This window comes from Natator depressus, chromosome 3, assembly GCF_965152275.1.
Source record: "Natator depressus isolate rNatDep1 chromosome 3, rNatDep2.hap1, whole genome shotgun sequence".
Classification (NCBI taxonomy): domain Eukaryota; kingdom Metazoa; phylum Chordata; order Testudines; family Cheloniidae; genus Natator; species Natator depressus.
This window is the reverse complement of record NC_134236.1, coordinates 78,301,163-78,328,673: the sequence shown is the minus strand read 5'-3', so window position 1 is coordinate 78,328,673 and position 27,511 is coordinate 78,301,163. Positions and strand designations below refer to the sequence as shown.

The window sequence follows — 27,511 nt, the reverse complement described above, 5'->3', positions numbered from 1 at the left end:
TATTCTATGATTCTATGAACATAACGTGTTTCAGTTAATCTAACCACATTTGTGAGTCACTGAGGATTACCACATTAGAATTTTGGTTTTCCTTAACCAAACCTATCTAGTCTCATAAGTGGTTGCATCATTTAAAGGAGAATTTCTTTGTGTGTAAAAAAAAAATCCTACTATTTTCTCTAAATAGATATACTGATAGTTGCATGTTACTGCATTCTGTTTATCTTTTTTGAAAATTGTGAATAAAGAATTTTTAAAATTGAAGGAAATGGAGGGCCAGACTGACATAGGTGTGCCATCTTACACATTCTCTCTTTTGGGTGAGCAAAGCGTCAACAATTTATGCCATAGATATGGCAGACACTGTTATTGTTCGCAAGTAATGCAGCATATCAGCATTCTACTAAAAGCTATTTCTCCATGATTGAAAGTAAAAGATGAAGATTAACGTTGGCACCAAATCCGCAGCAGTCAATTTGTTTAGTGCAATTGTTTTAATTCTCAAACAGTCTTAAGAACTGAATAGATTTAGTTATGTATGTTTATTAAAACTGGAAACCAAATAATTCCCTTAAGGCAAAAAATGTAGTGGAATCAAACCAAGGTAATTTATTATGTATAATTGCAATCTAGCCTCTCTATGGCAATCTAAACATGTTGAGTATTATAAGGTACAAGTTTAAAGGGAGGTTTACGTAGCAATTGCAGTTATGAGCAAAACTTTATCATCAGATCTAAGACAGTCGTGGAAGAGAATTTAATCTTCAAATCCTTATTCACATAAGTAGCCTTATGTGAGTAGCCTCATGACATCACTTAAATTACTCTTGTGAGTGAGAATCTCATGTGAATAAGGGTGCATAAACAGGCCCTAAACACTCACAATTTCTAGTTGCAGCCAAAGAAAACTACAAATGTATGTTCCTACAGGATACATATTTATAAAAAACTAGGCTTTTGGACTACTTGGAGATCAACATTCAGCATTGACTTTCACATTGTTCTCCAATAGAAAGGCAGCCAGCAATGTCAAAAAGGTCTTGGGGTGCTGCTAAGATACTAAGACAGATGAACCAAACATAACAGAAGGGGACAAGGAGCAGAAAATGGAGAAATCTTTATTGAACCACAGATAAGACAGTCAGTTACTGACTCTCAGAATTATATTATTATTAAGGGTCTATTTAGCTTGACATATTGCGGAAATTGCAGATTCCACAATATTAGGCTTCCACTGCAATTTTGAGAGCGGGAGCCCTGCCGGATGCAGGGCTGACAGTGGGAGCCCCCAGGGGCAGGAGGGGTGCTGTCAGCCCCAGGCCCTTGCTTTCAGCCATGGGCAGGTGACAGTGGGAACCGCTGCTCTGAGCCTTGTGTTCCTGCTCTCAGCCCCGGGTGGCAGACAGCAGAAAATCACAGGAAAGTAATAGACTTTATTACTGCAATTATTACTTTTCCATGGCTTGTCCGCAACTCTGCTGCAATTTTTTGACAATCATCCCGCAATTCAAGTAGGGCCTTAATTGTTATGTAATTAATCTCTACTAACAGAAATGTATGCCTTATGCCTAAGAGAAATCAGTCATTTGTAGGCAGGTATATACACAGTTCCACTGGGTCAATCAATCAAATAGATCCTTTCACTACAATATTAACAGGGTTTTTGTGACATTTATCTGACACTGGCTCAATATAAACATAATAAAAAAACTGAAAGGATATCAGAAGTCTCCTAAAAATATTCAGTGTGTTCTCCAAAAAAATATAAAGTTCAGCAAATACCAAAAGATATGGTCTGGAAATATCCACTTGCATTTTAAAATGAATTAGCTTCATTTGTGCTCAAACATCTTGTATTCACTTTTCACAAAGATTAGAGTAACTGAGTTTCCTCCCACAAATGTTCATGGAAAGAATTTCAAACATGAACAAAATAAGTTTGAATTTGCACAATTATTTGTGCCAGAAAAAAAAAAAACCTTGTAAGACTAATGTAAACACCATCAGAATTCACAAATGAACAGTTAGTCGAAGGTCTGGAGAAAAATATCACTGTGCAAAGGAAGGCCTGCAGATTCTATAGTAATCTAATATAAAGTATCTGGGAAAATGCAGTGATTTAGCTTAGTTCTTCTGAAAGCTCCAGAACAGCCTCAACAAATCTGCTGCAAAATGTTTGAAGTGGTCTTTTTGTGTTACCACATATCACGTTGTAAAGATCTGCTTTTAGTCATGTCAATAACAATCTAGCAAAAAATTATTTGTGAAAAAATTCTATTCCACTTTCTGTGGAAATGTAAGAAATCAAGTTTTTAGCCTCCTGTTGAACACCCTCATATTCCATTCGAAGCTACTATATTTGCCAGGAACAATCTGATTTAATACAAATCCTCAGACTCTGTAAGACGTGTATTGTACTCATCTTGAAGCAGAGCTTGGCTGAGTTCATGTCTAGACTACAGAGGAATTTACTGTATGTCAGTCAAATGAGACTTTATATGCAATTTATTGCCTACTTAGACTGTAGATAAAATGTCGTTTTTATAAATAACCAAATGCTCTTTCACTGTTATTTTCAGAATTACCCTCAAAATGTTGACATTTTTCTGACTCAGAGGTGCCCAAACATGCATGTACTGTTCTAGATGTGGTGCCTTTATGTTGCAGTAAGAGGGATCATCATCTCGAGGGTCTGTGATGCAAATTTGTCAAATGTGCAGCCAAAATCACATTGGCTTTTTGTCCCATAACACATGACAAGCTCCTATATAGTTTGCTGCTCTCTCATTTTTTTATAGCTATTAAACATTTCTATAGTGCTTATTCAAAATCTGAGCTATCATCTTTTTGGTATTACTACTTCCCATTTAAGTCCTTCCCATTTAATCTCCGAGTTCCATATTCCATTTTCCTCAAAAATATTTAACTTACTTGTTTGAAACTCATTTTGTTATTGCACATATTTCTGATCTCTCCAGATTTTTGTTCATTTGTTTGTCCTCTCTGGCATTTGCATAGTAATATACCTCTCACTTTCATATTTGTTAATTTAAGTAATGTGCCATGCACTCCTCCTTCCAGGTCATTAATGAAGATATTAAATATAACCAAGTCCTGCAGTGTAATACTGGACAATATTTTTCAACTCAATTCATGCCATATATTCATGTCCTTCAGCCAATTTTCAGTCCATTTGATAGTGTTCTTGTCCAAGGCAATTTTATTCTTGTTTCGCTAGTAATATTTCATGACACAATGTATCAAATGCTATATTAAAGTCCAGGTATAGTGGGGACCAACTTAAAATAATTTTCCCCCCGCAGAACAGCCTTACTATAAATTATGCTTCACTATAATCAGGGTGATAATTTTCTTTTTATAATAGATTGACAGTCCCAAATTGTTGCACTGTACTTAATTTAGGTTTCACTATGTCCAAATTCATTAAGGGGATTCTGCTATACATTGTTTACTGAACTCTAATTCTTCATTTTCATGTATTATTTTAAAAAATCAGGTTTGTCTGGCATTTCTTGCTATTTGTACATTCATAGTGTTTTATTGCTTACAGGTCTGTTATTCTCTAAGGCCAATATTTTTCAAAAATGGGAGCATCCAGGAGAATTAATCTCAATTAATTTCAGGTGAATTTCAAGTGGATTCGTTAAGCCATATTAAATCTCTGTGTGAACACTCTCCTGCAGAATTAAAGTGGTGGTATTTCAGTTTAATTACTTTGGAAAATAATTACACTAAACCAAATTAAGGCCATTTTATTTCGGAACAACAGGAATTTAATGTGGTTTAACTAATCCACTTCAAATTCACACCTTTAGTTAATTCAGATTAATTTTCCTGGATGTCCCCATATGGACAAGCCCTTAGGCATGCTCATTCTGATGCAGGATCATTCCCTACTGCACTGTCTAAGGTTTTTATTTAGTACAGTTTTACAAGTCCCAAGAGATGGGTCTTCCACCACTTCTCTTTGAAGGCTATTCTGCTGCTTGAGCCACCTAACTGTGAGAAAGTTTACCACAATATATAGCCATAATTTTCCAGTTTGTTAATTTCATAGTTCTACTCACTTCCCCATCTTTGTTGTGTGTACTCAAATGCTTATAAACCAATATATCATTCTCAGTCACTATTTACCTAAAATAAAATACTTAAACTCTTCAATTTTCTATGAAAGCCAATTTCTCCACCCGATTATTTTTGTTGTTCTTACTGCAGTTTGTCAATATATTTTGGTAATAACCCAAAATGAATGCAATATTTCAGTGAGGTCACAATAAAACACATAAAAAGGGATTACTAACTTCCTGCTCTGTGATACCTTTGTAGCAGGCAGCTCAAACTAGTGGTTTTTTGTTTTAGATTTTTTAACTTCCATAGCCTACTATGTCTATTTTGCCGTCTCTTACTGCTTCCCAAGTTTCTCCCTCCTCCCTCTTAGGTATGTGTGTTTTCGATTATTTTCCTCCAGATGTATATCTCCAATCTTTTCCAAACTGAAAAATTTCTGACTGCATTTTCTTCCCAAATTTCTAATCTCTGCGGCTCTTTGTTTCACTTTTGTCTTGACTGTGGTTCATATCTCCTAATTTCAACTGTATAAACTGTAAATTTAATTAACATGTTTTTTGCTCCCTCTTCCAGATCAAAAATTATGTTTAATAAGGCCATACATAACACAGATAGCTATGGAAGACAATAGACACTTCCTGTAGTTCAACATGTTGCCATTTATCAATACGTTTTGTTGATGGTCTTTCAGACAGCTTTCAATCCACATGACACTTTCTATCTAAGCCAATTTGCATTAATTTTTCAAATAAGATTGTGAAATACAGTATCAAATGCTTTACTGAAGTCCAAACATATTATATCCACTGTATTCCTTTCATCCACTAATTTTGTATTTCTATCAAAAAAAAGCAATCAAGCTTGTCTGGCATAGTTTATGCTGCTTATTGTTCTTATACTTCTCCAGTCCTCTGTGTCTGTACCAGATGCTTGCTTTTTTATTTTTATTTCCTGTATCCAACCCTAGTATTTCACTGTTATTCATTATTAAATTGCATCACATTGGTTTTGTGAATGCTTCTGAAACATATTATAGGGCCTGATCCTGAGAGGGTCTGAACATCCTCAACTCTCTCATGTCAATCAAAGCTGAGGGTACTCAGCACCTCTCAGGATCAGGCCCACAGTGCTACTTCATCTCTTCCTCAAGGTACCCACCAATAATAATACCCAGCTTTGATAACTGTATCCCTTCTAGTTATTATGTATTCCCCATATTCCTTGTAAAGTACATAAATACTTATGTTTGTTGTTATATATATATATATATACACACACACACACACACATATGTGTGTGTCTGTAGATCATTTCCATCCTTTCTCATTATCAAATAGGAATCATATACCCACCAAACTAGCTTAAAATCTATTTAGCAAGCTCAGTTTTAAATCTATGTTTGTTAATTCTTCTGATGAAATGGAGATCTATTGCAGACCAGTCCCTCTCATCAAAGAAAGCCTTGTAGTGCTCCATAAAAACAAGCTCCTTCTCTCTGTTCCATCAGCTAGTACTCACTGGCTATTCTCCAGAATCAGTCTTCTCCCTTCTTCACACTCGCGTGTGGCACAGGTAGACTCTCTGTGATGCTCAGCTGTATTGCTGCCATCATCAGTTCTATTCCCATGCCTCTAAAGTCATCCTTGATTCTACAGAACTATTAGCCCCACTTTTCTCATTTACTTCCATGTGGACTGCAACAAGTGGATATTCATTACCATTATTTAGGTTCTCTTTGGCCCTTCTTGTAGTATTCCTTTTTCTGTCTAAGGATCCAGAATGTTAAAAAAAATGACTCTGTTGATGGCTTGGACCATATTTCCATAACAACCATTTGCCAGTCAAAATAACTTTAACTCTTGCTTCTGGTGGCTCCCTTTCAATCATTACTCAGGAGACTGATTGTCCTCAGTCTCCTTTTAGTCTATTTATTCCCTAACTCAGGAAGGCCAGAGTGTGTGTCGCTGGTGACTAGGTTGAACAGCTCTGTCATAAATATAAAGGGAAGGGTAACCACCTTTCTGTATACAGAACTATAAAATCCCTCCTGGCCAGAGGCAAAACCCTTTCACCTGTAAAGGGTTAAGAAGCTAAGATAACCTCGCTGGCACCTGACCAAAATGACCAATGAGGAGACAAGATACTTTCTAAGCTGGTGGGAAGAGACAAAGGGTCTGTCTGTTTGTGTGATGCTTTTGCCGGGACCAGGTCAGGAATGCTCTTCAGAACTTCTGTTAAGTTAGCAAGTAATCTAGCTAGAAATGCGTTAGATTTCCTTTTGTTAAAGAGCTGGTAAAATGGGTTGTACTGAATGGAATGTATATTCCTGTTTTTGTGTCTTTTTGTAACTTAAGGTTTTGCCTAGAGGGATTCTCTATGTTTTGAACCCGATTACCCTGTAAGGTATTTACCATCCTGATTTTACAGAGGGGATTCTCATACTTTTTCTTTAATTAAAATTCTTCTTTTAAGATCCTGATTGCTTTTTCATTGTTCTTAAGATCCAAGGGTTTGGGTCTGTGTTCACCTATGCAAATTGGTGAGGATTTTTATCAAGCCTTCCCCAGGAAAGGGGGTGTAGGGCTTGGGGGGAAGATGTCTCCAAGTGGGCTCTTTCCCTGTTCTTTGTTTAACATTCTTGGTGGTGGCAGCATAGGGTTCAAGGACAAGGCAAAGTTTGTACCTTGAGGAAGTTTTTAACCTAAGCTGGTAAGAATAAGCTTAGGGGGTCTTTCATGCAGGTCCCCACATCTGTACCCTAGAGTTCAGAGTCGGGAAGGAACCTTGACAAGTTCTATACTGTTTCCCTTCTCTTCTTCCTTGTTGTCGGTCTCCCTTCATACTTCACCATATCCATCCCATCCTTGGTCTCAAGTGGCTGGATCTCTCATAACAGTCCCTCCCTTCGTGAACTGATTCAGCTTCTCCTACTGTTTCAGACCCTTCACTTTTTCTTCCAGAATGGAAGTCAGCTTGCACTTCAAGCATATGTATCCCACCTGGCATTCATACAGATAAAGTAACATTTTCTGCAATTGACTGTCTGTTTCTTTGGTGGTCATATCTCAGTTACTGCTAATACCACTTGCTCTCTTGCTGAATCAAGTATCTACTATAAATCTTCATTCTTAAACGCGCTTGAGGAATAACCAGTTTGAGGCTCTGTGGTTGTACCATTGCCACTAGGCTAACATGAAGCCTCTAGTAGTGGATTTGGGATAGGATTAATATAACAATGAATATTATTTACATTAAACTCCTTTATTCAGTTATACATAAAGCTTTATGGAAAAAGGAAATGAGAATCCTGTTGCATATTGCAAAATTGACTTCTTCTGCTCTGTATAGTAGAAGTAAGATTTGGGCATTCTTACCTTGGGGCAGTATTTGGCAAAGCTTTCTCAGGAGCTAAGGGAAGCCACAGTGTTTACTGGAGACCTCTGGACTCTATCTTGGGTCATATGAGGGGCTTGTAAATGCAATTTATAACTTTATATTGTGCCACCTGCTGTTAAGAATTTAGTATTGCAAGGACAGCAACTCCCGAATGAAGAGTGGAAAACTAAATTGGTTAGTCTCTAAGGTGCCACAAGTACTCCTTTTCTTTTTGCGAATACAGACTAACACGGCTGCTACTCTGAAACCTACTCAATATTAGTTGGTTTTTATTGTTTTGTTTTATTTTAGGTGCTTTGTTGCTGTTGGCCCTTTACATCTTCTTGATTGGAAGTTGTAAGGTGGAAAAGCAGTTTAATGAGAAAGGAAATATGTATTTACAAATACATATATAAAGAAAAAAAAAGTGAGGCAGATTGAGTGGAGAGCACTGATTAACTAAAACCAGTAAAAGGTGGAGCCAAGGGACTATAAATCTGGTCTATAGCCCCCTGAGCTCATTCCAGCCTGGAAATGTTCCAGTTTAAGAGCCCAGCTGGACTAAGACCTCTGATTCAAGTTAGACACTCACTCAACCTAGGTGAGGCTCTTGTGATGGTTATATCTCTGAATAAGAGGTTTTGCCAGATGCCTTCTTGTCCTTGAAGGTGGATTTCGGAAAGGGTGATTGTTTCATATGATTGTTGCTATTAGAGTTCTGAAAGTTAAAAATAAAAGTTCCCTATTTTGATACTTGATGGACTCCTGATTTACACTCTGCTTTAATTGTTTATGCTGTATTTACTGATTCGATGATCCATGCTACTACAGTTGTATTATGACAACCTGCTCCTGTCATTTGCAATCACTTTCATATCTCAGAGCAAAGTTTTCAAATGTGTTTTCCTATAACTAGGCACCTATATTCATAAAGTGTAGGCACTTAAATGAGAGGTCTGATTTTCAGAGCTGGTGAGTGCTCATCTCTACCTCCCCTCTCCTGGTTCTCTTCTCTGCTCCACACATTTTCCAAGACAGTCTTCCTCTTTCAATCAGACTCAATCCCAAATCCCCACAGCTCCCAAAATTTGGCCCATAGTGGACTAAAGTATTATGTAATTTCTCTCAGAAGACCCAGCTTTGCTCCACTATATTCCTGAATTCAGCGCAAGCATCCATGATGCCTCTCTTAGTTAGAGGGAAAGGTTAACCTCTTCCTTGTTAACCTCTGCACATGTTACATTGGACATGGATTGGGAGAGAAATCAGGCCAAAATTTCAGACATGGGTGCCTATCGTTAGGCACAGTATATCCACAGCTATCTTAAGAAAGCTGAAGCTGAAACGAGAAATGAAGCTCTGTATGTTTCTCTTCCCCTCTGTAATGTAGCTGAATTAAGCCACACTTGATAAACTTCTTTTGGACTCAGCTGAATAAGGTCATGCATTATGTAGTAGATCTTCAATGGAGCTCATCCTCCAGCAGCTCCCACTGAAACACCTACATATGTGGCCAAATTTTCAAAATTGTTCAGCACCCAGGAACTCTTTCAAAAACAATGACCTGTCCAGTGCACTGGACACTTCTGAAACACTGGCCATTTCATTTAGGGACCTAAAGTGGAGCTGAGCAACTGTTTTGAAAATCTGTGCTGCAACTCTGGCACTATTAAAATCAATGGGAAACCACTGACTTCCGGGGAGTAGAATTTCAAGCCTGGTCCAAATTATGGGTGTGCTGCACTTCTTTCAATGTATTGCTATCAACCTTAATTTTGGACTGGGGTTGAGCAAATCCCTGTTGACTGTATGTTTAGCGCTTATGGAGCGGGACAGATACTCTCCATTTGCTTTCTTGTTTTAAAACAGAAAGCTGTTTAAATTTCACCTAGACATTCAGATTCCTCCCCACATTATTACCCCATCTCCCCAGAATTTCCTAACAAAACCTGTTAAAAAGATAACAAACCATCTCTAGAAACCCCCAGCCCTACTTCTAGAAACACTCAGCTCAGTATCCAGCCCTCTGTTTCCATCATCCTCTTTTGCAAAATATATGCTTGTTATTTACTGTCTCTTGAGTACCCTACAAAATTGTCTTAAGCATTTAACTTGTTATACTTAAAAATGCTACTCTATCATTTTTGGTACTGTTCTATGGTTATATGTTGATTATTTATATCTGGTGATTGATATTCTGTAATCTCTCTATGGATATGAGCTGTATACACAAATATTCAGAGCAAAACCCAAGTGTTTCTTAATTATAAGGGTAAAAAGACCCTAGCTAATGAAGGTAGTACACATTCCCATAGTTCTAGCATAACACATTGCCCAAAACAAAATGCTTAAGTTGTCCTAAGTAATACTTTACCTCAACTTCCAAATTGTGAGTTAATTCTATTTCCATCATCATAAACATAAGGTTTTTTTATAAGGTTATTAAAGGATACCTCCTACTTAAGAGCACAAATACGAACCTACATTCAATATGATGCAGTTGTAACATGGTATAAATAGATCTCTCATACAGGGAAAGTATTTAAATTTTTTTTAATACTTCACATTATTCTCCAAGCAAATAGGATGAACATGTCAAGTACCTTTTCAAGACCTTCTTCCTTGAGGCTGATCACATCTAAATCAAAATCTGTCCTTAAGCCATTGGTTTTGTTGAAAGTTATCCTGCCTGTGAGGCCTTCCCAGTGGGCCTATGGAAGAAGAAAAATAATTTCCATAAATAAGCCACAAAAAAAAATTAATTTCTACCAAAATGGGAATATCAATTATTCATTACATTTAAATAATTCACCTTGTGGCTGATCTAAAGATAAAATAATTTAATATTCATTTCTGAGATTCTCAGGGTTTTTCCTAATTAAACCAACCTTTCTTTAATCTCTGTACACAATTTCTTAACAGCCTTCCATTTTAGCCAATAAAAATTGGTCTTAGTGTGATGAAAGACTGTTTCCATTAACTGTTCTCAGACATTTATAATTACCATTACCATGACAGAAATTAAACAAATCCAGTACATATAGTGGGGAAAATAAAAATGGTAATTATAAATGTCTTTGTTTAATTTCTGTCATTTTTTCTTTTCTGCAAATAAGGTCTTGATGCTGTGAGGTGCTGAGCCTCAAATCCCTTTGAGACAACAGGCACCAGCAGGAGTGCTGGAACAATTTTTATAGTGGGATTGCAGAGAGCCATTTAAACAAACAACGTCAAGCCTGGGGGTGCGGTAGCACTCCCAGGACCCCTAGTTCCAGCACCTATGACATTGAGGAACCTGAGTCAGCACCTATCAGAAATGAACGCTTAATTTTAGAAGGCACAATATATTATTTTCTTATAATTTTTAAGTGGTAGAGCCTAATGATGCCATTAATGGGTTCTGCAAGCATGGTCATTGTTAATAACTGAAAATAAGAAGTATATTACTCTCCCAATGTATCTGTTATAGTGAAAGCATTCAAGAGGAGATGTCAGAAGAGCAATTTATGATCTTGCAAGTAGGCACCGTTAAAAATGGAAATTTACGACACTGCTGTATTTATCTTTACCACATTATTTCCTCTACTGACAATGGAAAATTCAGAGCTAGGCACTTACAGAACAACGTATTTGAACAATGTACCATGCTGACCCTCAACATCTTATATTATGCATGATTGTATAAGGACTAAATTTTAAATAAAAATCCAAGAGAAGTTACATTGAGGCAAAACATATAAATTTGAGACATTTATGGGGAAAAAAAATCCAGCCTATAGATTTTTACGTTACCAGAGGTGTACAGAATAAATAGCGAACAGATTAAAGTGAAAAAGGCTGAGGAAAGGTTGCCTGGGAAGTGGTGGACCAAGGAATATAGGCTAGAATTTTGCTTTTAGAATTATTACATATTTGCTTCTGTGATCATTTTAGTACCACAGAAGTTCCAAGAAAGATCTATCAGCAAAACATTTCATTTTGTCTATTTGCAGTGCAGTACTTTCACCCTTTTGTGTTTTTTATATTTATAAATTGCTCCTGTACGAACAACCATATGAATAGTTTTTAAACGTAAATGAGGCTTTGACTGCAAGTCTCCCCACACACAACAAGCAGAAAGAGTCCCACCTGCTGGAAAAAAAAATTAAAGTAGACTAAGGGTGGGGGGAAGCTGGGATGGAGGATAGGGGTAAGAAGAAACCAGAACATATTTTATTAATGACATACCTCTTTAATGAGACTCATAAAGCGGGTCCCAAAGCGCCATGGTTTGTGCCGATTACACTGTAATGAACTGACAGTCATCTGTGGGAACTGCTGGACAGCCACTGACACCACATGAACTGCATCATACATTAAAGCTGCGTCCGTCTGAAATTAGAATGAAATCAATGCAGTGAACACAAAATTGAAAGTGCATGACAGAGAATAAAAGAAGAGAAAGAAAAAATCTGTCCTGCTGTTTGTTATAATGCAGTGTGACAGAATCAGGCCAGATGGCTACAGGAGAGTGATAGAAGGCAGATATATTAGCCCCAGGTTAAGTAGGTCCCTTTTCCCTAGGAAAGGTAACAGGGAAGGTTCCAGAACAATCAGGAACCTTCTGGAGACAATTAAGACTGACAGGCTGATTAGAACACCTGCAGCCAATCAAGAAGCTGCTAGAATCAATTAAGGCAGGCTAATCAGGGCACCTGGGTTTAAAAAGGAGCTCACTTCAGTTTGTGGTGTGTGTGTGTGAGGAACTGGGAGCAATAGGTGTTAGGAGCTGAGAGTGAGAACGTGTACTGTTGGAGGACTGAGGAGTAGAAGCATTATCAGACACTAGGAGGAAGGTCCTATGGTGAGGATAAAGAAGGTGTTGGGAGGAGGCCATGGGGAAGTAGCCCAGAGAGTTGTAGCTGTTGCACAGCTGTTCCAGGAGGCACTCTAGACAGCTGCATACCACAGGGCCCTGGGCTGGAACCCGGAGTAGAGGGCGGGCCCGGGTTCCCCCCAAACCTCCCAACTCCTGGTCAGACACAGGAGAAGCTGATCTGGACTGTGGGTTCATGAAAATGGCCAAACTGAGGGCTGCTGTGAAGCTCCAAGGTGAGCAAATCCACCAATAAGCGCAAGACCCACCAAGGTAGAGGAGGAACTTTGTCACGGCAGGCAGAAAACCGTATGACTGCTTATGCAGCACTGTCAAATAAAACATAGTTACCAAGTTCCTACATCAGAAATGTCAAGCTCTTCAGTTTTAGCTTTTCTTTTTAAATCCAGATATAAGGGCCCAATTACATACTATCTGGGATCACTGCAGAGCTCTGACAACTAAGATGACTTGTTTATAATATTAAAAAAGAACTACCTTCGGGGGCTATATAAATCACACTATGCATGTATAAGTCAATGAGCAAGTTATTCTCTTGGGTCAGGAGAAAGATTACAAAGGCCTCAGCTAAGAAGGAACATACACAAGCAGTGAAAATAATATTTTTTCCATTTTAGAATTACAGAGAAGATACAATCCCAAAGGTGCTCAGCATATTCACTAATCACTTTTTAGAAACTCAGTTTAATCCCTAGGGTTGATTTGACCAATTTTTCCCATAAATGAGAGGCAATTCAAATTTACATTAAAATTCATATTCATTTTAATTGTTATCTTGTGCCCCTCCAAATAAATAGTCTTTTTACGCTCAGTAAATGCTAACCAGCATCATGCTAACAGCATTGAGCTACTCACTCAACCGACACAGTACACTGTGCAAAGAAACCAATATGTCTCTTTCCTTTTGTTTGATAAATAGTGGCAAGTGTTGCCACCAAAACTGAGAAGAGGACCTCAGACTCAGCTGGTGGAAATGAACTCTGCCATCTGCTCACCATACCATAGAGAAAAAGGACCTATTTCCCCTTCTCATTCACATAATTAGTGAGCTGTGAAATGAGTTCTTTAATGGATAGGAAACCTGGAGATTATTGCACTTGTCACAATGCAATACAATGTAATACAAAATGAGCTTATGCAAATGCATCTTAGGGCATTTTACAATATGCAAAAGTGCTATGCCTTTATAGACCATAAGCCACGTTTAGATTGAAATAGGTCTCCTGAGGTGACATTTCAAATTCAAATGGGAATAAATCCCAATTTTGAAATAGTCAGTACAATGGCTTCAGATGATTCAAGCAGCAACTAAGCTTGTACTGATACTACAACTCAGACAAAAAATACACAGATCCTAAATTGTTCACCACCTAATAACTCATTAAAATATTTTTAAGGCCAAATTGATATCTGAGAAGGAGCCAATATAGCTCCCAAAAGCTGGAGTAATATACAAAGTCTGCTGTGTATAAATTAAAATTCTGGTGACCGCATCTTGCTAAAGTTGGAGCTATTCAATATTTTCCCAAGGAAACCATAAAATAATGTACTACACATTAGTCTAGCTCAGATTTCAAATGTATGTGCTATGGTCTTCTTGCAAGAGGGTATTTTCACTGCCCAACTTCTAACTATATTCCCCGAACCAAAGACAGGAAAAGCTAATCACACATCTCCTCTAGCAATCAGTAGTCAGAATGCTTTCCATAGTGATCATCACCATTTTTAGAAAAAACAGGAATAAGAACAATTTTATTGAAAGACAGAGACAGCCAACTGCAACAAATAGATTAAACTAATCAACAACTAAGCCTCCTTCATATTAAATTTGTCCCACCCCATCCATGAACAAATATGTCTGGAGGAGGACAGTATGTAGACTACCTTTCCTGCAGAACGGGGGAGACAATAGTCAGAGAAGCAAGCAAGAGCCAGAAAATTAAACTAAAAGGGAGACAGTTACTAGAAGCGACCCTGTGAAGAGCAAGCTGTGGCAGGGTAAGAGCTCTGTGTGCATGGCAGAAAAGTCAGAGATAAGTGTGAACCTTTAGATTGAAGTGATAGACTTTACCTGTGGGACTATTTGGAAGGCTTTGCAAACCAGCCCCAAGTGAAAAGCGGTAGGACTGATAAGAAAAGCTGTGGGGAGCCTTTATGGGGCCCTGAAGAGGGAGAACAGAGGGAGGCTGCTTCAAAGGGAATTCAGGTCACCAGGAACTGCTCAGGAAGCGGCAGCCCTCTCATGGCACTAAAGAAAACTCATGATTTTGTCCAGAGTGAAATTTCATCAAGTGTGCAGTTAAGAGCCATTTTTAACAATAAAAATAATCCTTTTTTCCCTTCCGATCAAAACTTCAAATTCCCATAAATACCTGTGAAGGAGTTGCACTCAGACATTCATGAAGTGAAACCTAGTATAATAGTGTTCAGTCCACAGATAGACAAGCAACTGATTACATGCTCTTGAGTGTAAATATATTATTTCATGTACAACCATCAAAATACCAGTGCAAAATCTGGATAAACATAAGTCTCTGAGTAACACAAAACCTTATAACGTTGCCCAGTGCAAACTGCTTTAATGAGGAATTGTTAGGAACACTGAACAATGCAGTTACTTGAATTTCAGGGAGTCAAATTAAAATTGTCTGCTTCAGAAGTAGGTAGGGTTGCCAGGTATCGAGTTTTCGACCACAACGTCTGGTCAAAAAGGGACCCTGTCGGCTCTGGTCAGCCCCACTGATCAGGCTGTTAAAAGTCCAGTTGGCGGCTCAGCAGAGCTCAGGCAGGTTCCCTGCCTGCCAGGGCTCCATGTGGCTCCTGGAAGCAGTGGCACATCCGCCCTCTGGCTCCTATGCGTAGGGGACTCCTCATGCTTCCCCCACCCCAAGCGCCAGCTCTGCAGTTCCCATTGGCTGGGCTTCCCAGCCAATGGGAGCTGCGGGGGTGGCACCTGTGGATGGGGCAGTGCACAGAGCCGCCTGGTTGTGCCTCCGCATAGGAGCCAAAGGGGGAACATGACACTGCTTCCGGGAGTCGCCTGAGGTAAGTACTGCCTGGAGCTTGCACCCTTGACTCCCCTCCCATGCCCCAACCCACTGCCACAGCTCTGATCCCCTTCCTGCTCTCCGAACCCCTCACTCCCAGCCTGGAGCACACTCCTGCTCCCCTCAACCCCTCATCCCCAGCCCCACCCCAGAGCCCTCACCTCCCAGCTGGAGCCCTCACACCCTCCCGCACCGCAACCCCCTGAGCCAGCCCAGTGAAAATCAGCAAATTGGGGTGGGGACAGCAAGCGATAGAAGGAGGGTGGATGGAGTGAATGGGGGGGTGGGGCCTTGGAGAAGGGCTGGGGTAGGGGTGGGGAAAGGGAATTTGGTTTTCTGCGAGTAGAAACCTGGCAACCCTAGAAGTAGGATAATGTCCATTTAAAAAATCATCATGTAATTTGATTATTTTTCTTTTGTCCGTTCTACAGAATGGTTTGAAAAGTTAGGTTAATGCTTTAGCATACATTCTTTGAACATGATGGTATATATGTGTCCAACATCCAGCATGGTTTTGGTTGTTGTGGGTGGCTTTTGGGATTTTTTGGTTTTTGTTTTTTTGTTGCTACTCATTATCTCACTACCTTGGTGTGTTTGGGTCTTCCCCCTTTCACCTTCACCTTCCTCACAATGGTGCCAAGAAAGGGAAAGGCAGGAAAGTCTCTGGATATGTCCACACTTGGAGCTGAAGGTGTGATTTTTATTTTTACCCACACAAGCTTGATCAAAGCTTGCACAAGTATGTAGTTTCAAGCTGGGAATCACACCCCCAGCTCCAAGTGTAGATATACCCTCTATCATCCAGGTGCTGGGACTTGTCCTACCCACCGCCACTCTGTTTGGGTGATGGGGATGGTGGAGGACAGTGTTATAGGCTCCTCTCCTGCAGTGGGGTGAGGGGTCACTGAGTGAGTTTAAGCAGCTTGCTGGGGACGGGAAGTCTTTGTCAGCTTCATGTTTCACCCTCACCCATTCCACCTTTACATAGGTGTGCTGGGTCTCCTGTGATGCCAGGGGCTAGACTGATCACCAGTTTTGGAATCACAGAATCATAGAAGGTTATGGTTGGAAGAGACCTCAGAAGGTCATCTAGTCCAACCCCCTGCTCAAAGCAGGACCGACACCAACTAAATCATCCCAGCCAGGGCTTTGTCAAGGCAGGCCTTAAAAACTTCTAAGAATGGAGATTCCACCACCTCCCTAGGTAACCCATTCCAGTGCTTCACCACCCTCCTAGTGAAATAGTGTTTCCTAATATTCATCCTAGACGTCCCCCACTGCAACTTGAGACCATTGCTCCTTGTTCTGTCATCTGCCACCACTGAACAGCTGAACTCCATCCTCTTTGGAACCCGTCTTCAAGTAGTTGAAGGCTGCTGTCAAATCCTCCCTCAATCTTCTCTTCTGCAGACTAAACAAGCACAGTTCCCTCAGCCTCTCCTCAAAAGTCATGTGGCCCCAGCCCCTAACCATTTTTGTTGGCCTCCACTGGACTCTCTCCAAATTGTACACATTCTTTCTGTAGTGGGGGGGCCCAAAACTGGACACAATACTCCAGGTGTGGCCTCACCAATGCCAAATAGAGGGGAATCATCACTTCACTCGATCTGCTGGCAATGTTCCTACTAATGTAGCCCAATATGCCGTTAGCCTTCTTGGCAACAAGGGCACACTGCTGACTCATATCCAGCTTCCCATCCAATCTAATCCCAAGGTCCTTTTCTGCAGAACTGCTGCTTAGCCTGTAGCAGTGCATGGGATTCTTCCTCTCTAAGTGCAGGACTCTGCACTTGTCCTTGTTGAACCTCAGATTTCTTTTGGCCCAATCCTCCAATTTGTCTAGGTTACTCTGGACCCCATCCCTACCCTCCAGCGTATCTACCTCTCCCACAGCTTAGTGTCTTCTGCAAATTTACTGAGGGTGCAATCCATCCCATCATCCAGATCATTAATGAAAAAGTTGAACAAAACCGGCCCCAGGACTGACCCCTGGGGCATTCCACTGGATACCGGCTGCCAACTAGACATCGAGCCCAACAATCTAGCCAGATTTCTATCCATTTTATAGTCCACTCATCCAATCCATACATTTTTAAACTTTCTGGCAAGAATACTGTGGGACACAGTATCAAAAGCTTTGCTAAAGTCAAGATATATCACGATCATTGCTTTCCCCATATCCACAGAACCAGTTATATCATAGAAGGCAATCAGGTTGGTCAGGCATGACTTGCCCTTGGTAAATCCATGTTGACTGTCCCTGATCACCTCTCTCCCCTCCAAGTGCTTCAAAATGGTTTCCTTGAGGACCTGCTCCATGATTTTTCCAGGGATCGAGGTAGGCTGATCAGTCTGTAGTTCCCCGGGTTCTCCTTCTTCCCTTTTTTAAAGATGGGCACTATATTTGCCTTTTTCCAATTGTCTGGGACCTCCCCCGATCGCCAAGAGTTTTCCAAGATAATTAGCAATGGCTCTGCAATCACAACAGCCAATTCCCTCAGCACCTTCAGATGTGTTAACTCTGGACCCATGGACTTGTGCATCTGGAAGGGATTTTTCCCACATGGTGAAATTGACAAGCTGATGTTTGGGGTTTTTTCCACCTTCCATCTGGCATGGAGGAGACCTCTTGGGGGGCTTCCAATGAAGCTGGTGGGTTACAAATGGTCCAGTTAAATGCCCCCAAACCCACCGAGCTTTCTAGGCACTCATATGGCATGGTGAGGGGCATGCCTCTGAGTGCCTCTTCTCCCTCCAGTATGGGGAAAGGAAGGAGCTGGGACCTTGACATCCAGAAAGAGTCCTTGGACAGGCCAGAGGATGTAGAGGGGGCATGGCCTTCCCTTCACATTCACCCTCAGGTGCAGTACATCAAGAGCCAGAGATACCAGTTGAGATCAGCACTGGAACACTCTTGCTGAGTACTTTTGGGTGTTAACTACTATTGGTTAAATACAATTACAGCTTCCACATTTACCCAGATGATGGTGGATATGTGGACAGAGAAACAGTGAGATATAAATGGCTACATATACTAAACCTCTACATGTCACTTTTTTTCCATGTAGAGGACAGGTCGATGTACCCAGTGAACTGCATTACTTTTGTTTACACCTCAATATATTTCAGTTCTTATCTAGTTTCAAGATGCAAAAAATACACTTTATAATTTTAGAAGACATCTACTGTATGTGTATTATCTGCTCAGGCATGACATTAATTCAGGATAGGGGTTTTCCTGATTAATTCTATTTCTTCATAGAATAATTCTATGTTCTAAAGAAGTAATACTGCTCTTCAGACAGAAAATCCTATTTCAGTTTTTATTATACAAATCCCAGCCTTCTTTAAACCCTAATCTACAAATTCTAAGTAATTTAGATGATATTCAAGCATGATGTGGAGGAATTCTTCACTGCTCAAAACCAGTTGATTAAGGAACGGATGAAAGCAGGTAAACCTACAGGTTTTCAATTAAGTTTCATTTAACTAAGAATTATTTTTTCTTAATTAATTTTTCAATAATAAAAGCCTAAAGCAATATATGGCCTCCAGTTTTAAAGATATTCTGTGGAATACTTGGAATCAAGGAAGCTCTCTAAATTGAGTAGTATTATAAATAACTCAGTACCAATGGGATAGACAAACTTAATAATGTTAGCTCTGTTTGGATTTGACTGGTATTTACTGGTGATTTTATGGATTGTGAGAAGAGCCGAAATAACAGGGAACTGGTTTAATTTTCTATAGCTAAGATAATTTGTATATTTCTAAATCTGCAATACACAGGGGCAGTCCTTTATACAGACAATTTTTTCAATGAAGTCAACAGACTTTTCACTGCATAACTGGAATGACAGACATGGAACCATAGAAATTAGAGCTTTCAAAGAGTCCTTAGGTATATAGTTCATTCCCCCTACAGATGGAGGAACAGTAACAATTACCACCTTCATGCTACTGTCCCCTTCTGACCCAAGAGGATAGTCAACTTTGGGGCCCTGCGGAAGTTCAGTTGGGAGTAGAAATTGGTGATAAACAAAACTGCACCACAGGAATACCTATTTGCAAAGAATATACAAAGTCCAGTGTCTCTGAATGCAGAAGGAATCAGCAGGAAACAGCTTCTTTTGCTCACAGCACCTTTCACAGTACTTCTTAGCCTTCACCCCTGACTCAGTTAATTCTCCCCCGGGTTTCTTCCAGGATCAGACACCGAGCTTTCAGTGGTCTTTCTGTGGTCTCTCCCAGTTACTGTGTTCACGCACATACCTGATCACAATACCCAGTAGAACCTCCCTACCCACACGGTGCTAGTTTTTCTATTAGGCCTTGTTTTAGGTGTGGACCCCATACATGTTTCCTACAACTATCTTAGATGAAAGATGTGTTCACCTAAATGAGGTTTTAACCCAATTCATAAGTTTTCACCCAGATCATAACAAGACCTTAATGTTTGTGAAATGCTATATTTAATACTTGTGCCTTCATGATGTATGGGGAAGGGCTGCCGAGTTTTTGTTGGTTTCCAACATTTTTTTCTGTTTATATTTTACATTAGAAATTCAGGTCCAGACCAACCTGAACAACTCTGTGAAGACTGGAGAACGGATGAGCTAGTAAAGTGATAATGTTACACAACAGCGCATAGCAAGTGAGAGGGTAAAGGATTTTTAGTCAAACTGCTTAAAGTTCTTGATATTTTTGTTGTTAAATCCCTATTTAATGTCATATTGTGGAGAAAAGACGTCTGTTACATATTTTAAGCCTAATGTGTGAGAGCTATCCATTTATATTCTCTAAGATCCCCCAACTAATCCTCCAGCAAAACAAGGTCAGACATGACATTCTGAATATATCTAAGGGGGAAAAACAAGCAGAATTAAAAAAGAGAGACTTAAGGCTTTAAAGATGCAAAAGAGGATATAAGCCCTTTTTAAAAAAACATCCTTTGCAGACCACCTTTAAGGGCAGTGATTACAGAGATGGGAATGGAACTCAAGACCTTCTAGCTCTCAGTCCTGATCTTAATCCATTAGAACGCCACCCCTCAAAATCCCAAAGTTGTTGCTTTTTATTTTGAAGATTTCTTTTTTAAAAAGTGTCTTCAAATTTTCACAGGAAAATGTTTTTTTTTCCCATACAGTGGAGCATAAAGAATGAACAATTTCCGGCCTCAATAAGAATTCTATTTCTAAGTATGAAAAACTATGCCTGATTTTACTTTAGAAGTTCCCAATTCTCTGGTTTAATCCACTGCAAGTATTCACTTATTATCTGCATCCCTGGGGCACAAACGGAGTCTATATATTAGCAAATGTATGCCTCCATTTGTTTCCAAGGTAACCATAACAAAAGTAACCAGAGAAATGTAACACAGAAAGTGGAAGAAAACGGTCCACCAAATAATTTAACTACAGCTCTTTAAAATGTTCCAACATGTTAAAATTAGTTCATATAACATGTTCAAAGTCTTAAATAATTTCACTTATCTTGGCATGGTTAGTAAGCTCAGGAAACAGCAAGATTAGAGAGAAGGCACAGAATTATTCTTAGCTCCACAAGCAGCCAGCTCTTAAGAGGACTGTTAAGGCAACAGTAAAATCTAGTTCACATGGACTTTGGTCAATGGCTCAACACAGGTATTATCATCGTCACTCCCATATAGAAATTATGTCGTTATTTGCATAGTCACTTCCATATCTGTAATAAGATATCCATCCTTACAATAGTTAAGACCAGGGATCAGCAACCTTTGGCTCATGGCTTATCAGGGAAATCCTCTGGTGGTCCAGGCCAGAAATGGAAGGAACCTTTACTCTATCCCACAATGTGCTGTCCATGCTATTTGTAAGGATCAGTAGCAGATTCCTTCTTCCTCCCTTGAACAAATTGTATTTTGTGGTGTAGCTGCATTCTCTCTTACTAAACACAAGCTGTAAAATCTTAATTTTGGTCTAAACCAGGGATAGTCAACCTTTGGCACACGGCCTGCCAGGGTAAGCCCCTTGGCGGGCTGGGCTGGGCCGCTTTGTTTACCTGCCACATCCACAGGTTTGGCCAATCGCAGCTCCCACTGGCCACGGTCCACCGCTCCAGGCCAATGGGAGCTGTGGGAAGCGGCGGCCAGCACATCCCTCAGCCAGCGCCATTGGCCTGGAGCGGCGAACCGTGGCCAGGGGGAACTGCGATTGGCTGAACCTTCTGACGTGGCAGGTAAACAAACCGGCCCAGCCCGCCAGGGGGCTTGGCAGCTTTTGGCACACAGCCCACCAGGGTAAGGCTTACCCTGGCGGGCCTTGTGCCAAAGGTTGACGATCCCTGGTTTAGACCAAAATTAAGGTTTTACAGCTTGTGTTTAGTAAGAGAGAATGCAGCTACACCACAAAATACCATTTGTTCAAGGGAGGAAGAAGGAATCTGCTACTGATCCTTACAAATAGCATGGACAGTACATTGGGGGTAGAGTCAAGGTTCCTTCCATTCCCTATCCACCTCCCACTCCTCACCCACTTGTGTTGGGGGAGAAGTAACAATCTTGCAGTGCCTGCTCCCCCCCATTTCCATGTACAGACCAAAGGTGTTGGGAGACCACAAAAGATGTGGGGTGAAGGGACGCACCTTATTCCCCTCCATAGCCACATAGATCATAACATAATCTTGCCCTTTGTGAAGAAATTATTTTCAGTGCGTTGCACTACTCAGGGTACCACCGTGACATTTATATTTATACACTGCAACTCCCCTATTGAAATCCCACCACCCTGCTCAGTCTGACAGTAAAAGAACTTCCCAGTGCTAATCATGTATCCCTTCTCCTAGGCCTTGCCTAACATGCCAATAATTTAAAATAAATTACAAAAAAGTGTTAATTACAAAAAATTGAATAAATGGCAAACCACATAGCCAAAGCAAATAACATCCCTTTCCTCCTCCTTTCTCTGTATTATGTGTAATTTCCTATTATCCAGGGTTACTTCCATTTATTGAGTTCTCATAAGTCCACTGCAATAAATGTGTAACTCCTAACTCCAGAAATGAACCCAATATGTGTGCAAGGGGAGAAGAATCAGCCCCTATAAAGTATCTTCTTTTCCTTTTAGGACTGGCTTTGTCATAGAAGCAGACTGCTTCTCCTCTTCTAAATAAATCAGAAAAAAGTACTTGAACACAAAGACTTAAGGAAAATCTGACAACACTGAACAGTCATGAGAGTGGAGCACCTACAGTAGAAGGACCCTCATTATTAGCTGCCTGCTACTTTCCTTGAAAGCTGTCCTGTTTGACCAGAAAACTACATAAAGCTGTCATTAAAAATTGTAGGATATGAACTGGAACTGTCAAAAAAGAACAGAGGTATATATAAAACCAACCTAAGATTTATCTATCAATGTCTGCACTTGCTTGGATATAGCAGCAAGTACTTCCTGCTCAGAAAATTACATTTCAAGGGCTATTATGACTGCTCTATGAGGCAAAACAGCCATAACTCCAGTTTACCCAGTTACCATAATGGGAATCTCTGGACAGTGAGGAGAAAATGGTTACTTAGTTTACAGTAACTGTTCTTCAAGATGTGTAGTGCACACATCTACATTCCACAGTAGGTGTATGTGCACCCAATGTGCTCAGGTCAAATACATTTTGCCAGCAGTACCAGCAGATGATTATGATTGCCAGAGCTGAATTCGGAATATAAGACTCGTTTTGATAAGTAGATCTTAGGCATACATGGCCAGTCCACCTCAACTGTGTGCAGATCAAATGTCCCTCAATGCCTTCTGAATCAGCTTTTACCAGGACTTCTATGTTGGAAACTCAGTCTTGCCATTTGATGCCCAATCATCATAGGTATCACAAATGGAAACTGTCAAGCTTGTTACTGTACTACTGATAACAGGTCCACGTTTTACACTTATGTCATGAGGAAAACAGAATTAGAGACTTTGATTTTTGTCTGTACAGAGATACATGTTGCTTGCAAATTCACGATGGAGGTGGCCATACACAGCCCTGGCTTTCTTAATTTTTGCATCCACTTAGTGGTCAATTGTGGCTTCATTGTTCAACATGCACCCAAGATAAGCAAACTGTTTGATGGCTTGGAGCATGGTATTTCAAAGCTTATTGACAGACCTTGGTAAGATTGTTGAGGAGGTGACTGATATGTAACCTCAGTTTCATTCAGCTGATGGTGAGGTCAAATTTACGAGCCATTGCAGCAAAGCGGTTTGTAAGATCCTGTCATGCTGCTTCAGAGTATGCCATCAAGGCACAATCATCAGCATAGAGCTGTTCCTGGATCAATGCTTCTGTCAGCTTGATATTTGTACATAGATGGGAAAGACTGAGGAGCTTACCAGTGCAGAAGCATAAAAAGATGCTTTTTGAAGAGCCACCAAGGGCTTCCTCTAGCACTACAGCAAATAATAGACCAAAAAGGCTAGGAGCAAGGACACATCCTTGCTTCATCCCTTCTGCAATTGGAAATAGGTCTGTTAGATCACCCTCAACATTAACTCTTCCAGCCATCCCTTCATGCAATTGTCAAATAATGTTAATAAATTTGTCTAGACATCAAAATTTAGCAAATAATTTCCAGAGGGCAGTGCAGTTGACTGTTGAAGCCTTGGTTAGTTTGAAAAACATGCACAAAGGTTGGTGCTGTTCACAAAATGTTTTCTGTAATTGTCAAATGATGAAAATCATGTCAACAGTGCTCTTCTGAGCACAAAAGCTGCACTGTGACTCAGACAGAACGTTGCCAAAGATTTGGGTCAGGAGTCAGTTCAGGAGAATCTTTGCAAGAATGTTGCCTGCCATGGAGCACAAAGATACCATGGTAATTACCACAGTCACTCTTTGAGCCTTTATGCTTATAGATAGTGATGATGTTAACATCTTTCAGTTGTTGCGGTATAATTTCTTGAAGCCAGACATGTAAGAAACACTCAAACACCCTGTCAATGAGAAAATTCCCTCTGTGTTTGAAAACTTCAATAGAATGGCATCAGGACAATCAGATTTGTTATTTTACATTATCTGAAGAGCCTTCAACACCTCAGCTTCTGTGGGTGGATCAGCAAGTGCATTAGATGTGGGAAATTTTTGGACAATATCCAGTACTCATCAGAAACAGCAGAAAAATGATAAAATGTTCATGCCATGATCTCCAATGAGACATCACTTGTTAGTGGTGTCAAAGCAGATTGGGAAGGGTCACACACAGCTTTGACTATATCACAGAAACTTTTGGAGTCAGGTTTATCAGCAAGGGCCTGTAGTTCATCTGCTTCATGAGCAAACCACATATTTTGCATTTGCTGGAATCTGAATTGGAGCATGCTGCAAGCTGCCTTGTATTTGTCCTACGTTGACTTAGAGAGTGGGTCAGCTAAGAGTGTGGCATGCCCTTGTTGCTTGACATCCAGGAGATTCAATATTTCAGGATCAGCATTGTCTAACCAGTATGCATGATGGTGTTTCATATACCCAACACAATCCACAACAGTGTTATAGAATAGATCGTGTCACACAGGGATACCCATTCAACAGATATGTCATCACTGATCAGGTCCCATGGAGGTACTGCATCAGACACAGGAGGGTAAATATGACCTTTTCATGGTAACCAGGTTTTTAAAAGTTAGAAAATCCTTCTATTGGCAGATGTAATGCAGAGATGGCTGTTAAATGGAATCTCACAGCACTGATGGAGAGGCCAGATTTCAGATGTAGTCCAATACAAGTCATATCTCTGTGAGACTCACTGATACCCGATGAGATTCAGCCCAAAGCAAACTTCTCTTCTATTTTACAACATAAGTGTCTCTACTGAATCAAATGTCCTCATCTGAACGTCCCAAGTGCAGGCTTTTTCTGCATTACTTATCCCGAGATCATCCAGGTGGTGAGGTGGAGAGATTGCAGGTTGGGGTGCCATGGGTTGCCCTGGTTCCTTAGGCACCAGCTTCCTCTGGGATTGAGGGGTGCTCAGCCCCCAACTCTACCCCAGGTTCCCCCCCCGCACCCAACTCCTTCCCCCAAACCCTCACCCACCTCTTCCTGTCCAGTTCTGCCCCCTCCCCTGAGCATGCCCCATCCCCTCTCCTCCCCATTCCTTCCAGAGCCTCCTGCAAAACAGCTGATTGCAGTGGGCAGGAGGCACTGGGAGGCAGAAGCTGATCAGTAGGGTTGCCAGCAGGTGCGAGGCACTGCGGGGAGGGTAAGAGATTGCCTTTTTAACGTGGGTGCTCCAGCCCTGGTGGGCACCTATACCTGGTTCGTAGACAAGAGATCCACAACCAGAGGTAGAGTGGTGGAGTGGTCAAATTGAGGGCTGATGCAGGTCTGTGTACCAGTACTACCTAGGTGATGCAGATGCTATGAGAATTAAAGTTGTTTCAGTTTCCTGGTTACCATCAGAATTAGAGGAACTGGAGGGAATACATACAACAGATGCCTCAACCATGGAAGATAAAAGGCCTGCCCTGGAGAGTATCCTGCATTTGTTGTTCAGATTGCTGGCAAAAGGGTCTATTACCAGGTATCCCCAGCTGCTGGAAAATACCTTGAAGAATCTCCTTCTTCATAAATCACTAGTGGTCGTCCATGAAGTGTCTGCTGAGAGAATCTGCTATGTTTTTACTCACACCTGAAAGGTGAAGTGCCTCCAGAGAGATATTGTTCTTATATAGATATTCCACAAGTGGATTCAAGATCAGGGGAACAAAAAGATGTTTCAAAGACTCCTTTCTCCTCCTTTGTCTCAGATCCTGTGCTGTTCACAGCTTGGTTGGATCAGAGGACCCAGCCCAAACTGAGAACTTGGAAAGACTCAACATACTGTATAAATTTACTGCACAATATGTTATTCTGAAAATTGTAAACTAGAGTATTTTCTCTATTCAGAAATCTCTTCTTATCAAAGGCATTCTGAGAGTTATAAAACTCGTTGAATTTATTTCTTTTTTTATTTGTGGCTATTATAGTTTACAGTTAATAGGCCTGTTTATGCTCTCAGTTACTCCAAAATTATACAAAATATGCAAGTTGACACTAATGTAAATGACAGCAGAATCTAGACTTTGTTTTTCTCTGTAGTAACATATAATTGCGAGGCTAATATAAAGTGAATACTGACTATATTTAAAGTACACAAAGAACCTTTATGACATAATCATTCACGCTATCCCTTTTGTTATAAAGTTCATACCTCCATTATAGAAACACTATACAAAATCCTTTGTTCTCAGTAGTCTCATGTGCAAGTCACCAGATGACACTATTCTCGTACACCCATTGTCTTAAACCCAAGGTAACTCGTCTTTATTATACATATGCAGCTAATTGAGGATTTCTGCTGAATCAATCAGATTTTAAATTTAATCAGAGGCCAAAATAAGGCTGGGTAATAGAAACTCATAATTTGGTGGAAAATAAACATCTTATTCATATTCCAAAAGTACGCTGTCATGTGAAACATTTTTAGCCTACATGGGATTATTGGAGAGAGGAGTGTAAATTTTTGTCAATATTTCACGAGAATACTTAAAACTCAACTGCTAAGTGAGAACAAGGCATGTTTGGTTTTGCTCTTTATTGTTCTTTTATGCTGTATAAAGATAGCTCAAACGTTCTTTCAACCTTATTTTTATTGCTGTAAAATGATACAATGCTTCAGAAATAGAACAGATACAATGCAGCAAGAGTTTTTTTCTCTTTCAGACAGTTAAACAGACTAAAAAGCACATTTAAGCAAGTAGGAAAAGAAATGAGAGAAAATGGAAAAATAAACTTTTTCACATTTAATAGCTCATAATTCCTGAAGGGCCCATTATGATCATCTGCTCCGGCTTCCTGCATAGCACAAGCCATAGAGTTTCTCATAGAAATTCCAGCTTTGTGGTCAATAACTCGAAATATCAGAACATTTGCTTCCTTCTCTTTGCTAAAGGACTTTTACAAGACCTATGGAGTGATGCCATAGAAAGTTCTAAATTGAGTTGCAGTTCTCTCTCGCCACCCCTGCAAACTGAGAGGAGAAGGGATGCTAATTCTTTTTTGCAGGGCATTCTAAGAGGAGTGAATCTCTTTTCTTTTTTACACTCTCCCTAAACCCTTC

At 40.2% G+C, this 27,511-nt stretch overlaps 1 protein-coding gene across 3 annotated transcripts in view; it reads right to left on the bottom strand.

The window, feature by feature from the left end:
* The window catches only part of GRIK2 (glutamate ionotropic receptor kainate type subunit 2), a 594,466-nt gene that overhangs the window by 274,147 nt on the left and 292,808 nt on the right, over nt 1-27,511 (bottom strand). For all 3 annotated transcript variants that reach the window (XM_074948159.1, XM_074948161.1, XM_074948160.1), the window contains exons 8-9: nt 11,692-11,835; nt 10,068-10,175 (exon numbers count right to left, since the gene is read on the bottom strand). In XM_074948159.1, coding sequence (XP_074804260.1) covers nt 10,068-10,175; nt 11,692-11,835 — 252 coding nt within the window. The remainder of the gene's footprint in view (nt 1-10,067; nt 10,176-11,691; nt 11,836-27,511) is intronic.